This window comes from Rhinolophus ferrumequinum, chromosome 24 (genome assembly GCF_004115265.2).
Source record: "Rhinolophus ferrumequinum isolate MPI-CBG mRhiFer1 chromosome 24, mRhiFer1_v1.p, whole genome shotgun sequence".
Classification (NCBI taxonomy): Eukaryota; Metazoa; Chordata; class Mammalia; order Chiroptera; family Rhinolophidae; genus Rhinolophus; species Rhinolophus ferrumequinum.
The window spans coordinates 22399759-22425224 of NC_046307.1; the positions used below are offsets into that span (position 1 = coordinate 22399759).

A 25466-nucleotide genomic window follows, 5' to 3' on the forward strand; every position below is an offset into this window, starting at 1 on the left:
CATCTGTAAGGGGAGGTCTGATCCCTTATACAGTTGATTCAGTCAACATTCATTCATTGAACAGCATGTTGAGCACCTACTAGACACTGCACTGGGTGTTGGGGATGCAGAGTGAGTAAGACACAGTCCCTGACCTCACAAGTGCCCAGGCCGGTGGGAGAGACAGACGGTGCACAGGTAGGCACTTGAGAGGAGGCAGGCATCTGAGAGTGGAGCTAGAGGGTCAGCTGACTGAGGGTGGAGGGAATCAGAGAGGACTTCTGAGAAGAGCTGACTTAGAAGAGATGGAAAGACCTTCCAAGATTATCAGCCACTTCGCAGAAGAAGAAACCAAGGCCCAGCGGTGAACTGGTTCAGAGAGGAAAAGAGACTTGCCCAAGGTCACTAAGCATACTTCAGGTTTCCAGACATATCCCTTTCTATCATCTTAAAGCCCCTGGAACCCCAGGAAAGGGTTATTTCCCCATTTTATAGATGAGGCGATTGAAGCCCAGAGGAGTGAAATGAGTTTCCCAAGCTCACACAGCAATGTCAGAATTGGAGCAGAATTGGGTCTCACGTGTGGCACGGTGGAACAGACAAGGGAAGGACCACATTACAGTATAGACTGGCCCTGCTATCCTGCCTTCTTCCTAGGTTATCCCTTTTCCCGTCTCTCATTCAGTCACTCAACAGGTGTTTCCGAGTACCTGTTAGGGTCCATTTCTACCCTCCTGCCCTCCCTCCCCACCAGGATCTCCTCCAGGACCCCGGCCAGACCCTCATCCCTCACTCCACCCCTCCTCATGTCCTCAGATCAAAAGGTGTCGCTAGCCACAAACTCTTGGCCCCTACACGCCACACAGCATCATTTTAAAAGGACTTAAGAGTGGTGAGTTACCCCTGGCTCCCACTACTGTACACACGGGAAACTGAGTCCCAGAGAGGGACAGAAAGGTATCCCAGGTCACATGGACAGAGCCTGACTCTTCTCAGGGCTCCTTCCATCCTGCCCTCTGCTCTTCTGTCTTTGCCCTTCTTTGCCTCTATCTTTGCCTCCCCCAGGGCCTTGTTCACAGGGCAGGGGGTTTGCTTGAGCTGGGATTTCATGCTAACCACAGTAACCTCTCTTGGCAGTCATTTCTTGGTCTTGTCCTGGGGACTGCACAGCAGAGCAACTGGGCTGGGCCACACAGAGGGATAACGGTTCTCAGACTGGCCCCAGAGCAAGGGGTGGGGGCCATGAGAGCCTCCCAAAAGAGGGGCTGGCCCAGCTTGGTAGCAGCAAAGTCATAGGGGAATACGGGGGACTCCGAACCCAGAGGGTCAGGCCATATAGGGATTTCTTGTGCCCAAAACTCCTTTGGTGTTTATAAGTCCCTTCCTAGCATTTGCTTTGGTCATTCACCTCCAAAGTCTTGGCCCAACTGCTGGGACTAAGACAGCTCTGTGACAGCAAGGAGGCATTGCAATCCCTAGTCCTTCCAAAAGCTAGTCTGGGAGTCAGGAGACCCAGCTGTGGACTTGTTGTGTGGCCTTGGATAGGTATTTGTCCTCCCTGAGCCTCAGTTTCCCCATCCCCATAACACATGGGAGGATTCACTGTGCTGGAAGGCCCTTGGGATGCTCTGTCTGCAAGTTCCTTAGAGTTGGACTCTGGCTAGGAAGAGGAGGCTGGTGGGCCCCAGGGCAAGGGGACAGCTGGGGGCCAGAGATGCAGCAGAGGGGCGGGGGTGGCTGGTGGTGGCTCCCCCGGGAAGCTGGCGGCCGCCAGTTTCCGGCCAGCCCAATCTTCCGGCTGGCCCATCTGGAATCACTTAGCCCCTACTACCATTAACCCTTGGCAGACACCAGTGCTGTTACACCTCCTTTTAGCTGAGATGGGGCTGGGGGGGTGCAGAGCCATGTGGAACACAACAGGGCATTCTCCGAGGGCGGGACGGGTGAGACAGAAGGGTCATGACTGACAGGGCAGGTTTGAGAACCAGAGACAGAGCTGGGTTCAAATCCTAGCTTCTGTAGTTCCAAGCTACGTGACCTTGGGCAAGTAAGTCATTTAAGCTTCTGAGCCTCAGTTTTCTCCTCTGGAAAATGGATAATTTGAGGAATGATTCGTAGAACTGTTGCCATATGTAATGCACTTAAAGGGCTTACTCAGTACAGTGTCTGGAAGTGTAGGATTGAAATAGTGGGTTTCATTCCAGCAGCACCCCATCACTGTGTGCCCCTGGGCTGAGCCCTCCTTCTCTGGACCTCATTTCCCCCTGTGCACTTTGAAGGGGTGGGCAGTGGGCAGTGCAGCACCTCTGCTCTGGCATGGCCAGGAGGAGCCATGAACAGTCTCCCACCTGCCCAGATGCCGGGAGCCTGGTCCGGCCTCAAACAATCCTGTGTTGGAGGAGGCTGGGCTGAGAGTGGGTGGGCATGGCGTGGAGTGTGGGAGTCCTGCCTGACGTAGAGTGGGATATGGTGCAGAGGCAGAGCGGAGCTCTGTGCCTTGGGGTCCAGCACTTCCTCCCCACTGTGTAGCGGCACGTTCAAGCTGAGCTCTGATGTCTGTAGTTCCGACCCAGCTCTGCCTCTTCCTCGCTGTGGGTCCTGGACAAATTACATGATCTGAGCTCTCTCAGCCTCAGTGTTTTCAGCTATAAAATGGGGATACATGTGCTTACCTCACAGAGTTGTTGAGAGGCCTAAATAAGTGATGCACAGAAGGCATTTTATACAAGGAATGCAGCAGAGCAAAAAGATCCACAACAGGTGACGGAGTCTCAGGTGTCTCTGGGAGCCGCTGTCATAGCAGCCCTCCATCAGGGCAGGAGGAAAGCTCAGCCCACCCCTCATTGTACAGCCAGGATGACTGAGGCCCAGTGATGGAAAATGACTGCAAGACCAGGACTGGAACTGAAGTTTTTGTCTAGACTCTCAGGCCCATGCGCTTCCTGAAGGAGGGAACCAGGCTGAACGAAACCACCCCCCAGCCCCCCACCCACGCCTGACAGAGCCGGAAGCCACAGTTCTCAGTGGGGTGGGTGTGGGGGGAGAAGGGGTCCTGAAAGGGCGCCTGAGTGGGAGAATTCCCAGTAGGCCGGCTCAGTTCTCACTCAGGCAGGGCCAGCGGCCACCACATCTGGCTCTCCCACGCTCCCGGGACTGGCCCCTCCACCCCCAGGCTCCCCAGGCTCAGGCCGAGGAAGCAGCACACGTCTACCCAGGCACCATCAGCACAGTCATGGTCAGAAGAGTCCTAAGAGTGAGTTCATTATACAGGCATGGAAACTGAGGCCTAGGGAACAGAGGGGACTTGCCCAAGGTTAGCAGAGAGAGAAAAGTTAGCAGGACTCCTGGCCCCCAGCTCAGTATCCTTCCACCCTGTACACCCTGAGCAGGTAGGTCCTTGTACTTGCAGCCGGGGAGCTAGAAGAGGCCCACAGTGGGAATTGCCCTTCCCCTCCTGGACACTCAGCATAGTGGCTGGTTGTCGAGTTGGGCAGAGGGACTAATGCGGGCCTTTAGGCCACATTCCTGCCCTAGATAACTAGGACTGCTCTTACTGGACCAGACTGTGCCACCAAGACCTGACAGGGTCTCAGGAGATAAGGGCTTCGAGACTCTACCTACCTCGGCCTGTCCCCAGCCTCCAGCTGGCCTCAGCCTCAGCGCCCCAGGGAACACAGCCTCAGTGCCCCTTCTGGTACACAGATGGCTCAAGGATCATCACAACAGCAGGACCCTCTGAAGCCACAAATCTCTCCACACCAGACACACTGGGTCCCAGAGAAGGCCAGAACTTGCTCAGGAGCACATAGCAAGTCTGGAATGAGGCCTCTGACGCTGACTCCCAGGCCGTCCTGTTCTTGGCACCATTTCTCCACGCAGCAGAAGTTCACTGAGCACCTACTATGGGCCCTGCCCTGCTAGAGCTCACAAGCAAACACCAAGGAAACCACAAATGAATAATAACAAATTGTGATATATCACGAAAGGAAGAGAACAATGGGCTGGGTAGATGGGCATTCTTGTTTAGGTAGACTAAGGCTTCTCTAGGGAAGGACTACTTCTACTGACACCCCAGGTTAAGAGGCCACACACAATGCTGGGACAGGAACAGTGTTCTAGGTAAAGGAAAGAGCATCTGCAAAAGAGTGGAGGCCAGAAAGAGCTTGGTGTGCTTGAACAGAAAGAAAAGAATGGTTGAAGCCCAGAGAGGGGACATGGTGGGGTACAGGCAGGAGAGGTAGTCAGGGGCCAGGTGTCAGGGCCTGTGGGCCCAAGAGGACTCTGGCTTTTATTTGGAGGGTCGGGAGGGACCACTCCAGCATTTTGAACAGGTGACTAATGAGATCAGGTCACTGAGGTGGAGAACGGGCTAACAGGGGCAACACTCTCCATCTGAGAGTCTACAGGAATGCACCTGACAGGGAGCTGGAACTTCCGGGCCCCAGCCCGTGCTCGACCACTGACTCACTGTGTGACTTTCCTTTCCTTCCCTGGATTCTCTATCTCCTGTCAGACACAGTGCTTCTTTGGATAATTACATTTTGTCCCCTCTGCTCCCTAAGCGGCAGTGTGCAAGTGTGTGGGGTGGAGAAACTGCCTCCCTCCTCCAGGCCTGTTTCCCCACAGGGAGGGGAAGGACAATCAGCACCTCTGCGGTCATGAGTGAGACCAGGCAGCCAATGAGCCCTCTGGTAGTACCCCGGCAGTGCCAGCAGGTGGCGGCCCCAGCCTCTGGAGGGGCAGGAATTGAAAAGGTGCCTGCAGGGGAGAGAGGTCTGGAAGGTAAAGCCACCTGACCCAAATACCCACCGGAGACTCACATCTGCCCCCTGGAATTGGGCAGGGCAGGAATTACCATCGCCACTTCCACCTCAGAAACAGCTCAGAGTGGGAGAGATCCTTGCCCAAGGTCACAGAGTGAGGGTGAGGCGTGGCTGGGACTGGCCTCCAGGCAAAGCCCTTGGGCTACAGTCTAGGTAGGCCTAAGGCTGGCCCCTGTGCCCACCAGCTTCTCTTACGCAAACCACTTCCAACAGAAAGCTGAGTCCAGAACCTTTTCTCTACCAGAGCCATAAACCTGATTTAAAAACCAAGCTATCACCAAGATCTTTATGAGTCCATCGTCTGTGCACCCCACCCCACGAGGCCCTGGTGGGGGGGTGTGAGAGCCGCCCAAAGGGAGGACTTCCAGAGGGGAGAGGGGCCCACCCAGGGAGCCAGAGGGAAGGAGGGGTCCAATAAACAGCCGCTCCCAGAGATAAGGGGCTGTCAGAGAGGAAGAGGCTGTGACGTGGTGGACGGAGGGGGGTGGTGCTTCTCTTCTCACACATGGTCACAGAGCTACGGCTGGACCAGTGTCTGAGCCACCCAGGCCCTAGTAGTCACATGGGGACACTGAAGGAGGCCAGGGCAAGTCAAAGGGCAAGGTGGAGGAGAACCTGGGTCTTTTTAAAACAAGGTTACGGTGTCCTCAGGAGGGTGAAGTTGGGGGTGTCACATCAGGGCTGGCCGAGGTCTCTGATTGGGGGGATCCACCTAGGGGTGAGGGTGAGGGGACATCTGAGGCTCTTTTGCATGATGAAGCCAGAGGAGGAAGAAGAGCCAGGTATTTGTTTAAGCAAAACCCGGGGGTAGGGGTTCAGGGAGAGGGGCTCACACGTTCACTATCCTCCCAGGCAGTCTCAGCTGGAAGAAAAGAACTTCCAGACAGGCCACTGACTTGCTGGGTGGCCTCAGGCAGGTGATTTCACTTCTCTGAACTCCAGGTGCTTCATCCGCAAAATAGAGATAACAATCAACCCTACCTCACTGGGCTGTCTGAGGGTGAACTGAGGCAATACAGTCTTCCACCCCCCACATTCCATAAGCCAAAATGGCATAAAGCGAAGAAACAATTACCTTAGGACACACCTTGCTAACGGATGCACAAAATAAGTCGAGATAAAGCACAGATGCACGTAGACACAGTTCAAACTCAGTGCCTTGATGCTGAGATGCTGAGTGTTGTTTTTGGGGAAGGAGCTTGGTGGGGCCACTCTCACTGCTCAGGGAACAAGCTTCCTCTATCATGGCTCGCTGCAAAAGAAACACTGAACGCTATTTGTGCTTTTCGTCTTTTTTTGTAAAAGCAAAAAACGCCTCCAGATTTCTTTCTATTAGCGAAAACAGGTACTAATGTAGGTCTTTCATAAAAGCAAAGTGGCAGAAAGCGAACTTTCAAAAAATGAGGAAATACCTGTACACGCCAACTACTTGGCATGAGGCCTGACACTTAGTAAATGCTCAATAAATAGCAATGCGACGGTTGTTATTACTCCTGCACTGGTAAAAGACTCAACCCTGCAATCTCAGATAGATATAGTCAAAGGGCACTGAGCTGGGAGTCAGAAGATCTGGGTCTATTTCCAGTACAACACTGACCTGCTGTGGGAACTTAGGGAAAAATAACCTTTCTTTCTTTAGGCTTCTGGGCCTCAGTTACCCTATCTGTAAAGTGAGTGAGTTGGCTCTCTAAGGGTCTTCCATGGTCAGTATGCTACGGAACCTGCAATGCCACTGCTCTCCTCCCCTAGCTGGGTGGGAGGAGAAGCAGGACTGGGCTGAGGACCCCTTAGGAACTTTGGACAGCGAGAAAGACCAGTGGGGTCAGGAGACCCAGCTTCTGTGCCCAATCCTGCACCTATGTGAACTTGGCCAGATACATGGACCTCTCTGTGCTTCCTTTCCTCATCCAGCAAATGCGACCAGTTTGCCCCACCCTTCCCAACATCCAGGGCTCAGGAAAGAGCAGGCCTAAGGGGAGGGGACTGCCTCTTTCCTTTCTGGGGCTTAGTGCATCTACCTGTACAATAGAAAGAGTTCCTCTGAGCAGGAAGGGGAGCCCTAGGCTTACGTTCCCCACTCTATCCATCAGAGCCCAAGAACAAGATTTTGACTAGCGCCAGCTTCTTGGGTGGGTTACTTGTGCAGTCACACAGGGCCCAGTGTTTAGAAGGGCCCCCACACTTGGTTGAACATTCTGCTGTTGCCATCTTGAAATTCTGAATAATTTTTGAACAAGGGATCTCACATTGTTATTTTGCACTGGGCCCTGTAAATTGTGTCCTGATCCTGACCCATGGGTCTAGCCCTGAAATGATGCTGACCTGCCTCCACCAATGCGGTCACCAAAGGGAGAGGCAGGTTGAACAGCCAAGACCCCTGATTCTGTCTACCTCTGGGGGCTACATGTCCGTGGACATTTAGGGAGCCCCAAGAAATGTCAGAGGATCAAATCCCATAGGAGGCTTCTGAGCAGCTCTTTGGCACTGAACCCACTGTGGGGAGGGAACCCATCTCCTCCAGACTTTCTGACCCAGAACGCTGTTCTTCATGAATTCTTCCCCAAACCCTTCAACCTTGCTCTGCACTCCCAGTTCACTCATTGCCCCTCAACTTTTACCACCCCCGACTTGGGTAGCTGTGAAATATTTGCCAGACTTTAATTGGGGTGAGGGGCATTTAAAATACCAAGGGGCCCCAGCTATAATAAATGGATCAGGGCTTTAGGATCCTAGTTCACACAAACCAACAAACCAGCTGTTAAAATGACATTTTTTAATGAACTGGAATACTTTGAATATGAACTGGGTGCTAGATAGCACCCAGCAATTTGTGTTAATTTTTTGGATGTGATAATGAAATTGTCCACGTGTTTTAGAGATGCCTGCTGAAGTATGTAGGGGTAAAATGACATGATGTTTGAAGTGTGTTTTAAAATACTTGAGCAAAAAAAAGGAGTCGGGGAGACGAAATAAGTGACAAAGTCTTGATAATGGATGAAGTTGGGAGGTGAGTATACAGCAGCTCACCATATAATTCTACTGTTGTGTATGTTTGAAATTTCTCATTAAAATAAAAGGGGGGGCCGTGTAGGGGATCGGCAAGAGAATTGTGAAAAGTTCCTTAGAATGTCCCTCAAAGATGCTCCTACCCCACGTCCTTAAGGGTAGGAGAGATCAACCCTCCTTGATCTGGAGAGCCAACTCAAGCCAACTCCCCAATTGTGTGCAGACTCGTGTATGTGCACGTGTGCGTTTTCCCAGTAAAAACATCTACAGCTTTCACCGGAGACTCAGAGGGGTCGTGACCCCTGCCCCCAAAAGATTAAGGACCCTCTACCTTACAGACCGGAATCCTGTTTGAAGTCAGGTTGCCCCCCTCACCTCAAGCTGGTCACTTTAGAGTGTGCCACACGACTTGTGTGGCTGTGTGACACTGGCCTGGGGTCCCCCTGCAGCCCCGCGGATCCCTTTTCTCCCCAGGGAGGACGAGGTGTTTGGGCCACTAGGCCGCCGACCTCACAGGAGGCTCCCACACCTAGCGTGCCTCGAAGCTCGCCCAGGAAGCGCCCTCCGAGCTCCCACCCCTCCAGGCCCCGGCCGGTCCACCTCCCGCTTGGGGCGGCAATTTGTCTCCTTTTGAACCCCCGCCCCCGATGGGTTTCCCCCTTTGATTCGTGGCCCGGAGGCTCCCCCCGCTTTGAAATGCAAACCCGCCTCGGCTGGGGCCGCTGGCGGCCTGGGGCTATAAAAGGCCTGGGTGGGGCGGCCCCGCGGCCGAGCCGGCGAGTTCAGGTGAGCTGTTGCTCGTCGGGGCGGCCGGCAGCGGCGGCTCCAGGGCCCAGCATGCGCGGGGGGCCCTGCGGCCACCATGTACGTGGGCTATGTGCTGGACAAGGACGCTCCGGTGTACCCGGGCCCCGCCAGGCCCCCGAGCCTGGGCCTGGGCACGCAAGCCTACGGGCCCCCGCCCCCGCTCCCCGGGCCCCCACAGTACCCCGACTTTACCGGCTACTCTCACGTGGAGCCGGCCCCGGCGCCCCCTGCGGCCTGGAGCGCACCCTTCTCTGCGCCCAAGGACGACTGGGCCGCCGCCTATGGCCCGGGCCCCGCGGCCCCCGCTGCTAGCCCAGTCCCGCTGGCATTCGGGCCCCCTCCGGACTTTAGCCCGGTGCCCGCGCCCCCTGGGCCTGGCCCAGGCCTCCTGGCGCAGCCCCTCGGCGGCCCGGGCGCACCGTCTTCGCCCGGAGCGCAAAGGCGGACTCCCTACGAGTGGATGCGGCGCAGTGTGGCGGCCGGAGGCGGCGGTGGCAGCGGTAAGGACCCTTCCCTGGCCCTGCGCCTCCGCTCGGTTCTCCTGGGCGCCCGCAGGTGCCAGGGCGAGGCCACGGCCACCTGGTGTCTGACCTCTGCCCTGGCCCTGCTTGGATTCCCGGAGGGCGGCCTCCCTGACCACTCTAGCCCTGGGGAACTGTTCTCTCAGCTTCCCCTTCTGAATCCCAGCCTGAGTAAGCACAACCTTTCTGTCTAGGTAGGGAAACTGAGACCACGAGAAGTGAAGATACGCTATGTGGTTGCGTGGTAAATCTGGAACTAGAACGCAGATCCCCAAACTTTTATCCCAGGGCTCTTTTAGCAACTCTGGCCCTGGTCATCATCTGTTTCTTCTACCCCTATCCCAACCCCAAGCAGAGGCTGCAAACCCGTCCCAGAATGCGCGGTGCACTGATTGTGAGAACGTTGTCAGGTCACTTTCCTTTCCAGGTCTCAGTACCCCCCATCCCTACAGCTAGGAGATTGGTGGGTCATATCCTTTGGACTGAAAAAGAACCCTCTTTGGTTATATTGGAGGGTGGGGGGCTCCCTACCTTCCTATCCCAGGGCCTTTCCTGAACTCTTGACCCTGGGGGAGGGGAAAGCAGGAGCAGTTGGGAAGGTGGCTGCTGTTTGGCTCCTGAGCCTGTGAACCTCCTGCCCCCAGGCAGGCCTCTCTGATCCACCCTCTTCAAAGGCAGGGGAGGGGGCAGGACAAAGGCCCAGCTTTAATGAGGGGCGGCCTGACCTCCTTTATAGGTCCCCCCTTTGTCATGTAACAGGCTGTGCGGTGGCTCGGTAGTGACTCCTGTTGGCCGGAAAGTGAACATGATACCCCATTGTCCTGACTGTGTCAGGCTTGTCCTGACAAAGGCCACCTGGCCTGGGGGGCGGGAAGTTGGCCTGCCCACCCTTTGATGTCCAGCCCTCCCCTTCCCACAGCTGGGAGTGAGCCTGGGACTTCCCCACCCCTCTCTTTCTTCACCCCCGTGTCTCCACACAGGCCCAGCTCACCCAGGGGGCAGATGCTGGTGAGGGCTTGATCAATAGCTACAGGTCTGGCTGTAATAGTACCACCTTCCTGGGAGGCCCAAGGACACAGAACCTCCTATCTGCCAACAGACGCCTCCGAGGACTGGAGCTTATGCCCCTGCTCTGCCCCTTGTTTCTGTGACCTTGGCTAAATTATGACAGCTAACATTTATGGAACACTTTCTAATGGATCACGCACTGATATAAGTAAGATCTTGCATGTATTAACTCATTTAATTCTTGTAACATTATCATAGATACTATTATCACCCCCAGTTTTCAGAAGAAGCTATGGCATTGAGAGGGTAAATATGTGTGCAAGACCGTATAACCAGTAAATGGTGAGGCTGGGCCTTGAACCTTGTCAGATTGACCACCAAGCCTGTGCTCTAATCCTCTAAACAACAGCTTCTCTTAATCAGCCATCTTTTCTGGATCTCAGTTTTACTATCTATGACCTAAAAGGGAAAGGTCTTGTACCTTTGCTTGAGTTACAAAAGGACCCCTTTGAAAAATCTAGTGGAAAGTACAAGTCTTCTCCCTAGAAAAAAGTGTTGCCGAATACGGCAGACAATTGCATGGGTTCTAGAGGCCCCCAGAAGCTTTATCCATAAACCCCAGTTGAGAACCCTGAATTAGATTTTATGAGAGAAGGTGTCTGCGACGACTGACCCTTCTGCAATTCCGTGTCTGTTCCCTGGAGAAGGAAGCCCACTTTTCCTGCTCCTCTAGTCCAGGTGTTACTTCCTGCTGATTAGGAGACGTTGGAGATGGATGGGGAGGTTCCCCAAGGGGCAGGACTTGAAGAGAGGCCATCACTGTGTGAGGGGGAGAGAGAGGGCCAGTGAGGGACTGGCAGAGTCCTGGGGGACCTTCTAGGCTGTGTGAAGTCACGCAAATCATCTCCTCTCTGGGCACAGGAGCTGCCAGGCCAACTACTCAGCTTCTGGTCTCAAAAGTTATTTGGGAGCTGTTGGCCCCAGGTAAATAAAGGGCTTAGGAGTAACTCTGCCCAAAGGCAAAAGACCTTTCTCTCTTTACTCCCAGTAGAAGGAAGGGCCAAGGGAGGTGTGGGGGCGCCTGAGGAAAGCGGCTGCTCCGGGAGCCAGGTTAGACCCATTCTGCCGAGGAGGCAGGAGCCTTGGCCTTCCGGAAGTGAGAAAGCTGCCTATCTGCCCAGGGGGCGTCTAACTGACCAGTGCTCCTGAGATGGAGTAGAATTGGGTGGGGTTACAGATTCTCCCCAAGCCCCTCCCTTCTTTGGCCTCAGTTTCTCCTTCTGGGCAGTGAAGACACAGTGTTTCAGTGTCTCTCGGGGGTTTCCTGTGTCAGCGCATGCTGTTCTCTCGGATGGCAGAGAGAAGGCAGAGAGAAGGTCAGTGTGTGCCACACACCACCCCTCTGGCTCCAATCCAGGTCTTAAGGCATACTTCTTGGCCAGTCCGTTCTTCCTCCCTTCTGAGCCTCTAGCATTCTATAATACCTGAATTGGACAGTTAGAGACCAGACATACAGATGGGGAATGAAGCCCAGAAACTTTAAGGAATGTTCTAGTTTCACACAAGTGGAGGCTGGACTGGAATAGATATTGGATGAGTCAGTTAAAATTTTCTCAAAGGTTTCCCATCATATTTAGGGCAAAATCTACACTCCTTCTTGAGATCTACAAGACTTTAGAACATCAGCATCTGGGCCCTGCCTGCGTCCCCGACCTCACCCCAGGCCATTCTCCCCTTGGTCACCAAACTCTAGCCATTCCAGCCTTTTTTCAGTTTTTCAGACATGCCATGTCCTACTGCAGGTCTTGTACATATGTTATCCCCTCTTGCCAGAAACTTCTTTCCCCTGACTCTTTGTAAGGCCTAGCTCCTTCTTACCCTTCAGGTCTCAGCTTAATGCTCACCTCCTCAGAGATCTCTTCCATGATTTTCCAAGGAAGGCTCCCCTTATGCCTCAATAATCTGTGCTGCGTTTCCTTCAGAGCACTGGCCCTGCTTTCAATTACTCACTCACTGATGTGCTTGTGTATTGTCTGTTCCCCCACCCGCCCACCGAGGTAAAAGCCCATGCGGTCCACAGCCATGTCTATTTGACCCGTCACTATATGTCAGACACCCGGCTTAGTGCATGGCATTTAGTAGGTGCTCAATGCATGTTGTTGAATGAATAAACAGGGCAAGTATGAGGAACAGTAAGTCGACTCTGGGGGAAGAGGGGAGAGGTGAGATCTCCGCTCTGACACAGGTTTCTGATGTCCCAGCCCTGGAGATGGGAGCCATGACCGTCCAGCTAAGCAGCTTATGCCAATGGCAGAAGCCTGGTTACTCCCCCCTCCCCACTGGGTTAGTGAAGTGCCATCCTCACCTGGGGAACTGGTGTAGCTGAGGCTGGGACTAAGCCCCTAGCTTTATTCTAAGGAGGGGGCAGTGAAAATGGGGCAGATAAGGGAGAGGCTGTTGGCCTTCGTTCCATAACCAAAATATTAACCTGTTCCAAGTGATTACTGTGGCTTGACGGGCCAGGGTAGGAAATGACTACAAGAGGTTCTATTTCTTTTGCCTTCCCCCTTTGCATCTATCAATACCAGTGTTTTCACGGAAAGGATTCTAAGTCATCCTTCTGATGAAGGCTCAGCAGCCATTCCTTGTGAAGAAGCAGTGCTTCACAGGTTAGCGGCCCATTGGGACGCCTGAGGTCCCACACAGCTAGGGAGATACTCACTCAGATAATGATACTTTGCAGCAGGGTTTAGATCTTGGTCTAACCCCTTCAGCTTTCGGATGGAGACACTGAGGCCCGTGGAGGGGTGAACCCCACTCTCCCCACCACATTCCAGCGCCTCTCCTTTGGCTCATTGCCACAGCCACCCTCATAGCTCTGCCCCGACTGGCCTCGCATCCTCAGCCTTTCTCTGATGCCCCAGCTGTCTTCTAAGCCATTACCAGATTGGCCTCTTCAAGGCACATTGCCCTGCTCAAGAGCATTCCATGGCTCCCCACTGCCATGGAACTGCCATTTTATTTTATGCCATTTCATCGCTGTAAAATCCAGCTCCGTTTCTGTGGCCTTCAGAGCCCTCTTGATACCTGGCCCCCAGCCCACTATTGAAGCCACTCGCCCACTAGTTTACCTAGATATATAGAGATGCTTACTGGGGACAGTTAAGAGCTGGGCCTTAACTAGAATTACAGTGTTGTTAGAAGCTGCGTTAACATCAGGCAGATTAACTTGGATTATTTCTCTGAGCCTCAGTTTCTTCCACTGTAACATTAGGATAATAGGGTTGCACCTTGATGGAATGGTACCTATAAAGCACAGCCCTGAGCCTGGCACTTAGTAGGTGCTCAGTCCGTGGGTGCCTGTGACCATCTCTGCCAGTCCTTAGTAGGTACACTTGAGTGCACATCTCACACTCCCTGCCTCTCCAGTCTGGGTCCCTCAACCTGAACTACCCTCCCTTCTCTCTTCTACATCTTCACCAGTTCAAATGCTGCTCTTTCTCCAAGGCCACCTCCTCTGGGAAGCCCTTCTTGGTTTCTCCCCTCCCTGCACTGTATCAGGCCCTTGTTTTAACATCATTTGCAACGGACTGTCTTGTTTATCCCTGCATTCCACCATCTGTTTTGCCCTCAAGGACCAGTTCTAATCAGTCCCGTCCTTCTCACCATGCCTTGTCCATAGTAGGAGTTTATGATAAAGCTGAGAATTGTGAGTCCTTACCATGTGCCTGGCACTGTGCCAAGAACTTTGCATGGATGATCTCACCTAAGCCTCATAACAACCCTAAGAGGTGCGAGGGTCTGTTGGTAGCCTCATTTTACGGATAAACTGAATGAGGCTTAGAGAGGGTCCAGTGGCTTGCTCACACAGCTGGGATGCAGCAGCGCAGGGTTCAAACCCAGACATTACAGCCTAAGGAGCGTCTATCAAATAGAGCAACACCCTTGGCAAGGGAACCTGAGCCCCCTCCCCATATACATCCCAGCCCTGGTTGGGGGGGTCTGGGGACGGAGGCCAGTCAGGTCAGAGCTATAAGAGCCTGGAGGGGGAGGGAGGGCACAGCAGGGGCCGGGCTATTTAAAACTGGTTCTCAAGGCAGAAGCTCCATGTGACACCTCATCTCTCAGATGTAGCTGGGAAGAGGAATGACCCAGTTAGAAGGTGGCAGAAGGCTGTTTTTGGTTGAGTGTTTTCTCCCCCGCTTTGGCAGATATTCTGCTGAGAGCCAAGGGAGTCATTCTGAAGGTCCAAAATGGCTTTGTTAGCAGTAGTGTCTGGCCTGTTAGGAGGAAGTCATCGTCATGGTCTGGCCCCTCAAGATTCTGTTGTGAAACTCCTGGGAGTTGGAAACAGTTGTGTCTGGAGTCCATCAGCATGTTCACATGCTAACTTCCTATGCCACACTCATCCATCCCTCGAGCTTGCATCAGCAGAGAGGGAGCAAACATTGGTGAAAGCCGAGACTGACGCTCCAGGCTCAACACCCTCCAGTCTCTTTCCATTGCTCTTGAAATCAAATCCAAAGCCTTCACCTCAGGGCTCAGAGCTCTGCTAGCCTCTCCGGCCTCATCCTGTGCCCCTCTCATTCATTCATTTATTAAGGCAGGCCTGAGGACAGTAATATTCCCTAAGTGTCTCTTCTGTGCCAAACATTTTTCTAGGTCCTGGGGATTCCAGCCAGACCAAGGCAGACAGGGTCCCCTCAGGGATCCAGCACTGTCTGACCCTGACTCTGCTACTGTCTGCCTTAGGGCCTTTGCACATGCTGTTTTCTCTTTCAAGAAGATTCTTCCCCATTGATGATAAGAAAACCTCCTCATCAACCTTTTGGTTTTGGCTTAAATGTCTCCTTCAGGAGACCTCTCCAAGCTAAATAAAGTAGGCCTCCCACCACTTAATCTAGCTCTCAGCTCTATGCTTGCTTTCCTTCATACTAATCCCAGTTCGTAATTATTTCATGTGTTTGTCTTTAATTTGCCCCCCACCCATGAAAAAGGGAATGAACTATTTAACAAATCAGTTAATAATATGTAATTATTAATAGTAATAATAATATGAATTAGCATCTATTGAGTGCTCAGTGTGTGCTCAGCATTTTTCCAAATGCAGGTATTTCTGACCCCAGAGCAGCACATTTGCATTAAGTTAGTGGCTTTGACTAAGGCTGTGGGAGCAGTGGAGCTGGACAGAAGGATTTCCTTTGGAGACGGAGCTCACCAGCTGATGGATTGCATGTGGGGAGCAGGGAAGTGCCGCTGAGGCTTTTGCCCTGAGTGGCTATAGGATGGGAGCTATTTATTGGGGTCAGGAAGACCAGGAAGTAGTAAGTAGGTTTGTGTTATATATTCAACAAGATCTGTCACGTACTCACTGTGTGCCAGCCACTGTTATAGGACTGGGTGAGCAAGGTGACAGGGTGCCTACCCTCAGGGAGCATATAAAGGAGCCAGGCACTGAGGGGAGAGGATCTGCCAAGTCACACATTTAACTAGAAAAGGGAGGGAGTGCAGAGCCCCTCCTTATATCTCCACCCACAGTGGGAGACTCCAGGACCCACGCCTGCAGACATGGGCAGGGACTTCACTTCCCTACTAGAGAACGGCCAGGGCAGGGCAGAGACTTGGAAACTCCACCAGGAAACAGCTCAGAGAGACCTGAAGGCACAAAGTTACAAGTTTTAGAAGGGCTGCTCTGGACCAAGAATTCCCCTTATTTTTGGTGCCCCTGTAGAAGAAGGAATAAATGGGTGGTAGATGCAAGAACAGGCTGCATTGCAGATAGTACAAGCACAGCGTGGTACAAGCACAGCGTGCTATGCAGGTTTGGGCATCTGGCCCTTGCTAGGAGTTTGGTCGAGCAGGGTTGTCCAATAGAACTTTCTGTGTTGATGGAAATGCTCTGTATCTGTCTTGTAGTCTAGCCACTTGCTGCATGTATCTTTCGAGCACTTGAAATATGGCTAGTGTGACTAACGACCTGAATTTTAATTCTATGTGATTTAATTTAAATGGCCCTATGTGGCTAGTAGCTGTCACATAGGACAGCACAGGAAAGTCCTTCTCAAGAGTTCCTAGAGTAGTGACCCCCTCTGGACGGGCTCCTTATTCTCCATTGAGGAATCTCTCCTGTGTCTGAAGTCCATCATCATCCTCCTCCTCATCATCATAGCGAGCTCTTATTAATAATGACTTTGTTAAGTACATTATCCCATCGAATCTCTGCAACCAGCGTGTCTAAGGAGGAATTCACGTCCTCACTTTACAGATGAATAAACCGGGATCCAGAGAGGTTCAGTGATGCGCCTGGGTTCGCACCACAGGCACGAGGCCAGGCTGGGTGAGAAGCATCGGATCTGTCAGACGCTGTAGGCTCTGCCTTCTTTGCTGCCTCCCAGACCCACATCAAACTGTGGACCTCCAGGAAGAAGATAGGGCAGGCGATGACACCCCGTGACCTGGGAGGAGGAGGGCGCAGTGCTGACGGAGCGCTGTGATTAGGAAGGAGGGTGACAGTGGGGGAGGAAAAGCTGGCCTAAGGCTGCAGGGCTTCTGAGTGTAGCTGGCCAGGCCATTTTCCCCCAACTCCATACCAGCCTCACCCTTGCTGTAGGCGTGAAGGAGGAATTGTGATAGGGCCCGGGACCAACGAATAAGCCGGAACAGGACCCAATCGTGGGTCCAGCAGAAAGCCTTATAGCCCAGGAGGGATAGCTGTCTATTCATCATCAAACTGGCCAGGTCAGGGCTGCCCCAGCAGAGGTCCCACGCCCTGGTACTACAGATGGGGAAACATCTGGACAGATGGTAGTACAGAGGGGGAAACAGACTCAAACTGAGAATCACCTGTCCAGCTGGTGGCCTGGCCAGATCTCCCCACACCCAGGCCAGCATGTTCTTTGCCCTGCTGCTCCCCTCATGAGACATTCCTGCCTCTCCCAGGGGAGGCCTCCGACATCCGCTTCTGAAAATAGCTCAGTTCTCCTGTCATCTCCATAGTTCTTTGCCCTTTACAAACTGCTTTCACATCCATTCTGTCCCCCAGCGGGAAAGAAGGCTCCAAGGAATTCAGTCACTTGTCGACTCCTTCACTAAGGATGGTCAGACCTAGGGCAGGTCTCTGCTCCAGCAAGGTCTAGGACTCACCCCTGCGCACCCAGACTCCCCCAAATCTCAGTGCAGTGGAAAGCTGCTAGGATCAGGCTCCTCGCCAAAAGTGCCACCACCTTTGCAGCCCTCATATATATTATCTGAGTAACACCTCATGTGTTTTATATTACAGTTAGTTGCATGTTCCTCATATTTGCAATTCTTTCAACTTCATCAATATGCTGAAAAATGCTTACCATCCTTGCAGTGCAGTACATCTCTTTCCTTCCCCACTCCAGTTTCTGGGACTTTCTGCAGTAGGATTCTATGGCCACCCTGTTCCCTGTCCCTTCCCTGAGCCCACTCCTGCCAAAGACCCCAGAGCTTGCACTTCTCTTTGTCCTCCCCAGACCAGCACTACAGACGTGAGGGAACTCCCTGGCTCCTCCTGCCCGACGTGTGTCTGAGGGACTTGGCTGGAGGATGTGCAGTCCATGCCCTTTCTGTGGGTGGTGGACAGTGAGGGCGTGAGTGTGTGAGTGTGTGTGTGTGTGTGTGTGTGTGTGTCTGTCTGGTCCTTATAGGAGGGCTCAGAGCTGCACAGAACTTCAGAATCTATAGGGCCCTCAGAGCTGATACCCCAACCTTATTCTGATGCACAGGAGAAACTGAGGCCTAGAGAGGAGAAGAGATTTATTCAAGGCCACACAGATGGTACAGACCTGGGACCATGACCTACTGATTCCAGCTGACGGTTCAGAATCCCCCAGCGTGTTTGTGAAAGATGGCAGGGAGGTCAGGATGCAGTAGGTCTGGGGTGCAGCTTGGGAATACGTATTTTTAACTTCCGTGTGCTCATATGTGTGTGTGTGTGTGTGTGTGTGTGTGTGTGTTTTGGAGGGAATTTTGATGCACAGCTAATTGGGGCTGGACCACACAGGGAGGGGTCACAGAGATCCAGGACTGGATTTGTGTTCGAAACCCTGAGGGCCAGAGTTGGCAGCGTCATCCCTCAGGGCCACAAAGCCAGCAGGAAGAGGGCAAAGGAAGTGCTGACCCAAAGTCCACTTGATTTTCCTGGAGCCACCCACCCCGCCCTGGAGGCAGATGCTGAACTTTGTCCTTGCCTGGTCCAGGCTGGATGGGGAGGCCCCACTGAAGGCTGCAGTAGCTCCTGCCCCCTGTCCTCCATCTGGGCAGGCCCCATATCTCGACTGTCAGACGGGGCAATCAGTCTCCGAATTCTTTCAGCAATAATAAGAAACACAATCAGAGAATCAACAAACATTGGGAGCTTCATGTTTCCAAGTTGGAAGGGACCTTATAAATAAATAGTCTCGTTCAACATACCACCCATTGCACAGATCATTTCCCAGCATTCCTGCCATGTGGTTGTCCTGCCACTATTGGAAACGAACGAGATCTATCTTCCCCCTTGCACCTACCACATGCCAGTACTGCCCTAGGCATCTCCCACCCATCTCAAGTGTCCCCCTGTACAGCCCAGGGTGAGACATAATTACAGGAGATTTTACACTATGTGATAGGTTCTAATACTGTTTCCGAGGCTGGACAGACCTGGGTTTCAATATCACCTGCCAAATGTGTGGGCCTCTCTGAGCCTCAGTTTCCCTGTCTATAAAAGAGGGATAACTGTTGCACAATTTCATAGGTTGTTGAGAGATGTACACAAAGTACCTGACATGTGGACATGTTGGCCATTATTAATTATCCCCATTTTATAAATACAGAAAATGAGACTCAGAGAGGTGAGGTGACTGTCCTAGATCACCCAGCCAGTGAGAAGCTGTACCGCACAGCCCCAGAGTCCTGCTTGTCCAACCAACCACATGTCAGGGTCACCTGAGAGCTATTCACATATCAAATCCCTGCGCGCCATTTAAGCCCCACAGAATCTGAATTTCTAGACTAGAATCTGTACTTTCAATAAGCTCCCCAGGCGGTTCTGAGGCGGTTGGTCAGGCTTTTGGAACCATTAGCTTGGAGCTTCCCGGCGCCTCTGCTGTGCACGCTTTAGGGAATGAGGGACTTGCTCCCTCCACAGAAGCTTGGTGCGCGTGGGTGGGCCATTCCTTGAGTCCCAAAGCAAGAGCAGAGAGAAGTCTCTCACGTGGGTGAGTTATCCAAGGCTCTTCCCCCTGTGCTCACCTCTGAAGAACTGGGGGGGGGGCTCCCTATCCTCCCCTCACCCACTCACACTGGCATCTAGCCCAGAGGGTTATTCATGAGGTGGCTGGGAGGGGTGGCCCCTAACGGACACCTGTTACAGGAGCCCGGCCTCCCCCGTAGCCCCAACGTCCCCGGGGCCTGTAAATCATTGATCCCGGGCCCTCTCCCCGCCCCGCCACTCTCACACACCTCCCTGCCCCCTCCCTGCTGGACTCCCAGGTGCTCTCAGGAGGGGGCAGGGAGGGTGGCACAGGACATTCAGGAGTTCTGGCCCAGAGCTGGGACTGGAGCCCAGGGCTCCTAACTGTCATTAGAAGTACAAATTCACATCTGCACATGGCAAAAATTGAAACATCCATAAGATTCCCTCCTACCTGAGGCTCCCCTCTCCAGAGGCAGCCCCTGCTAGTGGCTCCTTATATATTTTTTCAGAAAGAACTCTATGGGTGCACAAACGTGTGTGTGTGTGTGTGTGTGTATCCACCATTCTGATACAAAAACGGCAGCATGCTATTGACAACATTCAATGTCTTGTTTCTTTACTTAACAATATATCTTAGAAATTGCTCCATATTGGTACATATGGAGCTTTACAATTTTGTTTCTGAATGACTGCCTAATGCTCCTCTCCATGGATATACCATCTCTTATTTAACACATTCCCTACTTGTAGGCATGTACGTTGTTTTTAATCTAGTGCTGTTTGAAACAGCTACAGCTTTGGGCATTTATCTGTGGGATCTATTCCAGGAAGTGGGATCCATGGCTAAAGGGGTATGTGAATGTTAAATGAGACTGGACATCACCAAGGTGGACTCCAAGGAAGATGCTCTAGTTATCACTCCCTGGACAACATATGGTATTCTCTGGTTCCTGGACCACACAGTGTGGTAGCAAACTTTGTGTTCTTGGGCAGAATCATTTTCTTAGTGATAAAACTCTGTGCTTTGAGCAGCTCCATGAGATAAAAGTTGACCAGTAAGTTCCTGAACTTACCAGCCCCTCTCTTGGGCACAGAGGATGGGGGACAGGGCTTGTGGGCTTGGTCTTCACCGGCAGTCTTGCTCGCACAGAGAGGAGTAATTAGGGAGCTAGAGCCCTATCTCCCATCTAGTCCCACCCCCACTCTGGGAAGAGCTGAGCTGGAGGTCAGGACACTTGAGCCTGGATTCATACCACTACCAGGCAGGATGACCCTCACTCAGCAAAAGCCCCGTTCTGAGCCTCAATTACCCCCATTTGTGAAATGGGTGTGATGGGATTCCTGCTTGCTCATGGGAAAAGATGGCAGTGAGAGCTGGGTGCCTGAGGGAACAGGTGACTTCATGATCACTACCTGTAATTTCTCAGACTGAGGTTTGGATGGGCAGGGAGCCTCATGCTCCACCTCAGGCTGTGAGTCTTGGGGGCATTTTCAAGGCCCCCCAGCCTGCAGACCCTCCAGCCCCAGTCCAGGGCTCTCTGGAGCTGCCCTCACCATGGGCAGGCCCCTCCCTTCCCAGAAGTACACATAGATGGATGTTTGAGCTCTACTGCCCACGCTTAGGGAGGCTCTGGGGCAGGCTCTGTGGACCCTAAACCTGATGGGGTGAAGAGTTATGAACAAGAATGGGGAGCAAGAGCTCTAAGCCAGGCCTTTGGCAAGTCCATGCCTGCTGGGGGCTTCAGTGACCCTGACTGCACCAAGAGGCTGGACTAAAAGGACTCACTGGGCCTCTTTTATTTGGATTTCCGGCAGCTGTATAACCAGCTTGAACCTCGGTCTCTTTATCTATAAAATGGGAGGATACTAAACTCCCATGATCCCTTCTGGCTTTAGCCCAGCGAACCCAGTGGGTCTGTGGGTTCAGAACTCTGCTAGGCTCTGGTGGAGATGGTGTTAGGCAGAATTGTTTTTGAGCTGCTGTTGAATTTTCTAGGCCAAGGAGGGGCTCCATCTGGACCAGGGCCTCAGCAGCCACTCCCTTGTCCCTTTCTGGGCCAGGCCTGGCTGAAGGCCGCGGTTGTCCCGTGCTGCACTAGGCAGTGAGCGGAGGGCAGTGGATGGGGAAGTGTCCAGTGCGGTTCCGCGGCTCTGGCAGCAAACCCAGGGAACAGAGCCCAGGAACATCTGCTGTCTCCCGTCCTCCACAAAACCGTTTGGCTCCTGAGGAGCCCAGCGCTGTCCTGCCAAGCTGCGTGGGCTTGGTGGAGGGGGTGGGGGGCAGTTTGGCCAGGGGTGCTGCGGGGCAGACAAGGCCAGAGCTGTGACCCATAGGTGAAGGCCAGGCTGTTGTGGGAGCCCTTGGGTGAAGTGGGAGGAGGTCGATGGTTCTTCCAAGACCCACCATGCTCTGGTGGGACGCATGCGTGGATCCGAAACTGCCTGCGTGTGCCTCCTATAAATAGCGATGTGCTCAGCCTTTTACAAAGGAAACTGGTGTTTTGTCAGTCCCTCACATCAGTCCAGGCCAAGCATGACTCTTAATATTCTCTCCAGACAGACCTCTGATCCCAGCCCCAAAGAAACCCTGACGTGAACCCCAATTGGTCCTCAAACCCAGTTCCTGGCGCCAGACTGAGCCCCACTAGAGGCCAAGCCACTGCCTTCTCTCTCCTGGGTTACTGCAGGTCTCTTGGTGCTTCCTGCTTCCTCTGGCCAATCTGTTCTCCTTGCAGCAGTCAGAGTCATATTAAAACCTACATCAGACCTCCTGTCTCTTCTGCTCAGACCCCTGCAATGGCTCCTATCCCAGACAGAGTAAAACCCAGAGTCCTTTCCATGGCTCATCAGGCCCTGGGCAACCTGCCCCTCTCTGTTCATTGCACCCCAGCCACACCTCACTGTTTCTCACACATGTCAGACGTCAGGCATGCTCCCACCTCAGGGCCTTTGCTCTTGCTATTCCCGCCGCCTAGAGCCCTGGATTTCTTTTCTTTGATTTTGCTCACTGGTGTAGCCCAGTGCTTGGCTGACAGCAAGGGCTCAGTAAATATTGGTGGACTGAGCAGAGTCACTCCTGCTTTATGTCTGGGCACAGGTGGGAATGTGGAAGCCCCTGGTGCAACTCTAGCTCAAGGCTAGAGCTTGATGTCTAGAGCTTGGTGTCTAGAGCCAGGACCTCTTGAGGTAACTGCCAGGTCCTCGAGGGTCACCAGCAGCTGCATTCAACAGGATTCGATGTTCCACACACCCCCGGACAGTTCAGCAAGCTCCCGCCTCTGCCTGCAGTGACTCTTCCCTGCTTTCTTCTGCACAGGAGAGAGGAACAGCTGCCATCTCACTTGTCTCAATCTGCCCTTACCTGCCAGATGTCCCTCTACGTCACTCATGTTCATACTTGTGGCCTGAGGACCCTGAAACAAAACCACCTGGGGAACTTATTAAAAATGCAGATCCCACCCCCCGACTTTCTGACTCATGTGTCAGGGATGCCCTGGAAGCTGTGTTTTCTTTCCACAAGCCCCCGGAGTGTCTGTTGTGCAGCTGCATCTGGAAGCTGCTGGGTGAAAGCTGGAGGAGCTGGGTTTAGACTAAGGCTCTGGGTCAGGAGACAGGCATTGCAAACCTACCTCCACCATCAGCTTGCTGGGTAACCCTGAGCAAGTTGCTTCTCTTCTCTGAGCCTCGGCTCCTCCCCAAATGGCCATGGAGCAGTGCTTGCCTTTCAGGTTGGGAGCCTTTGAGCCTAAACCTCGGGGAATGATTGTCACCCCCGGGGCTGGGGTAGACCTCTCTCCCCACATCAGGGTCCTCCTTTAGGGGATTGGGGGCCCTACCTGGGCCTTTTGCAGACTCCCCTTCCCCACTCACCTTCCCTCCTGGCTCCCCTGCTTCTCAGGTAAGACCCGGACCAAGGACAAGTACCGCGTGGTCTACACGGACCATCAGCGCCTGGAGCTGGAAAAAGAGTTCCACTATAGCCGTTATATCACCATCCGGCGGAAATCAGAGCTGGCCGCCAATCTGGGGCTCACTGAACGGCAGGTGTGTGGGTCCCCCAACTTTAGCCACAGGAGTAGTACTGGGAGTCTGGCCTTCAGGCTACAGGCAGATTATGGAGCTCAGTCAAGGGTGGGTAACGGAGAGGTTGAGTCTCCTGGCCATGGTCACACAGCACAGCAGATACGGAGCTCCTGCCAAATCCTCCCCCACCCCCACAAAACCCAACATCCTTGAACCCCAATAGGGGGATAGGAGATCTGATTAGCGATAGGCTACAGCGGGCTGTGATCAGTGCTGTTTAAATCCAGAGGAGGGAGCAGCCACAGGGAGAACAGGGAAGGCCTCCTGCAGGAGGGCGTGTTAGACCATGACCTTGGAAGATGGGGAGGAAGAAAGTTACAGAGAAAATTATCTTTAGGGGAGCAAGTTCTGGAGGGGAGAATTTGTTCAGGGCCCATGAATGGTCCGGGTGGCTGGGACAGGAGGGACGCCACGAACACCACGTCAAGAAATAAGATCTCAGCTGTCCTCCCTCTCTTCTCTCACTCTGTCTCTGGGTCTCCTCACCGCCCATCGTTTTCTGACATCACAGGTGAAGATCTGGTTCCAAAACCGGAGGGCAAAGGAGCGCAAAGTGAATAAGAAGAAGCAGCAGCAGCAACAGCAGCAGCAGCAGCCCCCGCAGCCCCCACCACCAGCCCACGAAGTCACCCCCACTCCCGCTGGGCCGCCCTTGGGGGGCCTGTGCCCCAGCTCCACCAGCCTCCTGGGCGCCTCCTCCCCAATGCCTGTCAAGGAGGAGTATCTGCCATAGCCCCCTGCCCAGCTTTGTGGGCTGGGGCCTGGGGGCTCAGGTGCTAGGAATGTGGCTCCTGGTGGGGGCCCAGGAGGCCTGGGCTGAGTCCCCTCCCTGACACTGATCTTCTGGGGAGCCTTGGACAAGTCACCTACCCAGCCCCTGCCTCCCCCTGGCCCATCTGTGCAGGGAGCCTGTTGGATAAGGACCTTTTCTTAGCTCCTGTGCTCTAGGCCTCATGGGGATAAGGGAGCTCAGGGCGGGAGGTCTTAGTCCTCAGAGGAATGGATGGTGGAGCCAAGATCCATCCCCAAGCCCTGCCTCCTTCTCCACGGGTTTCAGGGTGGAAGGCTGCTTAGGGACTAGATTGACCCTGGAGAAAGGAGATGGAGCTAAGGGAAGATGGAATACTTGCAGACCATGACCTATGGGCGGGGGGAATGCCGTCGGCTCACACCTGCCTCCTTCTCAGCCTTACCTCTACCTGCCCCCATCCTAGCCCTCCCCGAACCCTTTCTAGGCTGATGCAGAGCACAAAGCCCGTTGGACTGGGCCTAAGCGACAGGCTCTGATGACTGTCTCCTCTGAATTGAAGAGCCATATACCCTCACTAGCATTCTCAGGGGGGCCTCCAGTTGGGAGGGAGACCCCTGGAGGGGGACAGAAAGGCAGAGTCCACCCTGCCAAGTTCCACCCCACCAAACAGTCCCCCAGGGCCCAGGCCCCAGTGGGCCCACGGAGGACTTTCTGTGGACCAAGCAGAGCTCACAGCTGGGCAAGTGTTGTACATAGAGTAGAATCTCTTGGATGCAACTTCAAGAATAAATTTGTTTTCTCTTTTTAAAGATGTATAAAACTCATTATACACAGCATGAAAGGAAAATGTTAAGTATAAATCATCCTCACACTTTCTAACACAATCCCTTCCAGCCTCTGTCGGCCAACAACATGGTCGCCTTTAAAATACATTCGAATGACCAATACAACATTGTTAGAGTAAGCCTTTGAGACTATGTAAAATTTTAAGTCCATTTTGTAAGCAGAATCATCAGACTTAATATATCAGTCTTTTGAATTTTTCAAATACTTTCAGCTCAGCATTTTCTTTTAACAGATGACGTTTGTTGGGCCACCCCTATGTGTCAGGCATGGCTGGGCCTGTGAATGCACAGTCCCCCTAAAAGTTCCCAGTCTGAGCTCTGCTCTGGATTTCAGGGAGCAGAGCCTCCAGGGCGTCCAGAGCAGGCTCCTCGCTCATCCTGGAGGGTCTGGAAGGCTTCCTAGAGAAAGTGAGGTTTGAACGGTGGTCTAAAGGACTAGTGACT

At 53.2% G+C, this 25466-nt stretch overlaps 1 protein-coding gene across 1 annotated transcript; it reads left to right on the plus strand.

Moving 5' to 3' along the window:
* The first annotated feature begins 8552 nt into the window (after positions 1-8552).
* Positions 8553-24890, plus strand: CDX1 (caudal type homeobox 1). Its single transcript, XM_033096220.1, has 3 exons — positions 8553-9115; positions 23242-23387; positions 23938-24890. Exons 1-3 carry the CDS (start codon positions 8671-8673, stop codon positions 24157-24159), a joined length of 813 nt encoding a protein of 270 aa, XP_032952111.1. The 5' UTR covers positions 8553-8670; the 3' UTR covers positions 24160-24890.
* The last annotated feature ends 576 nt before the right edge of the window (positions 24891-25466 follow it).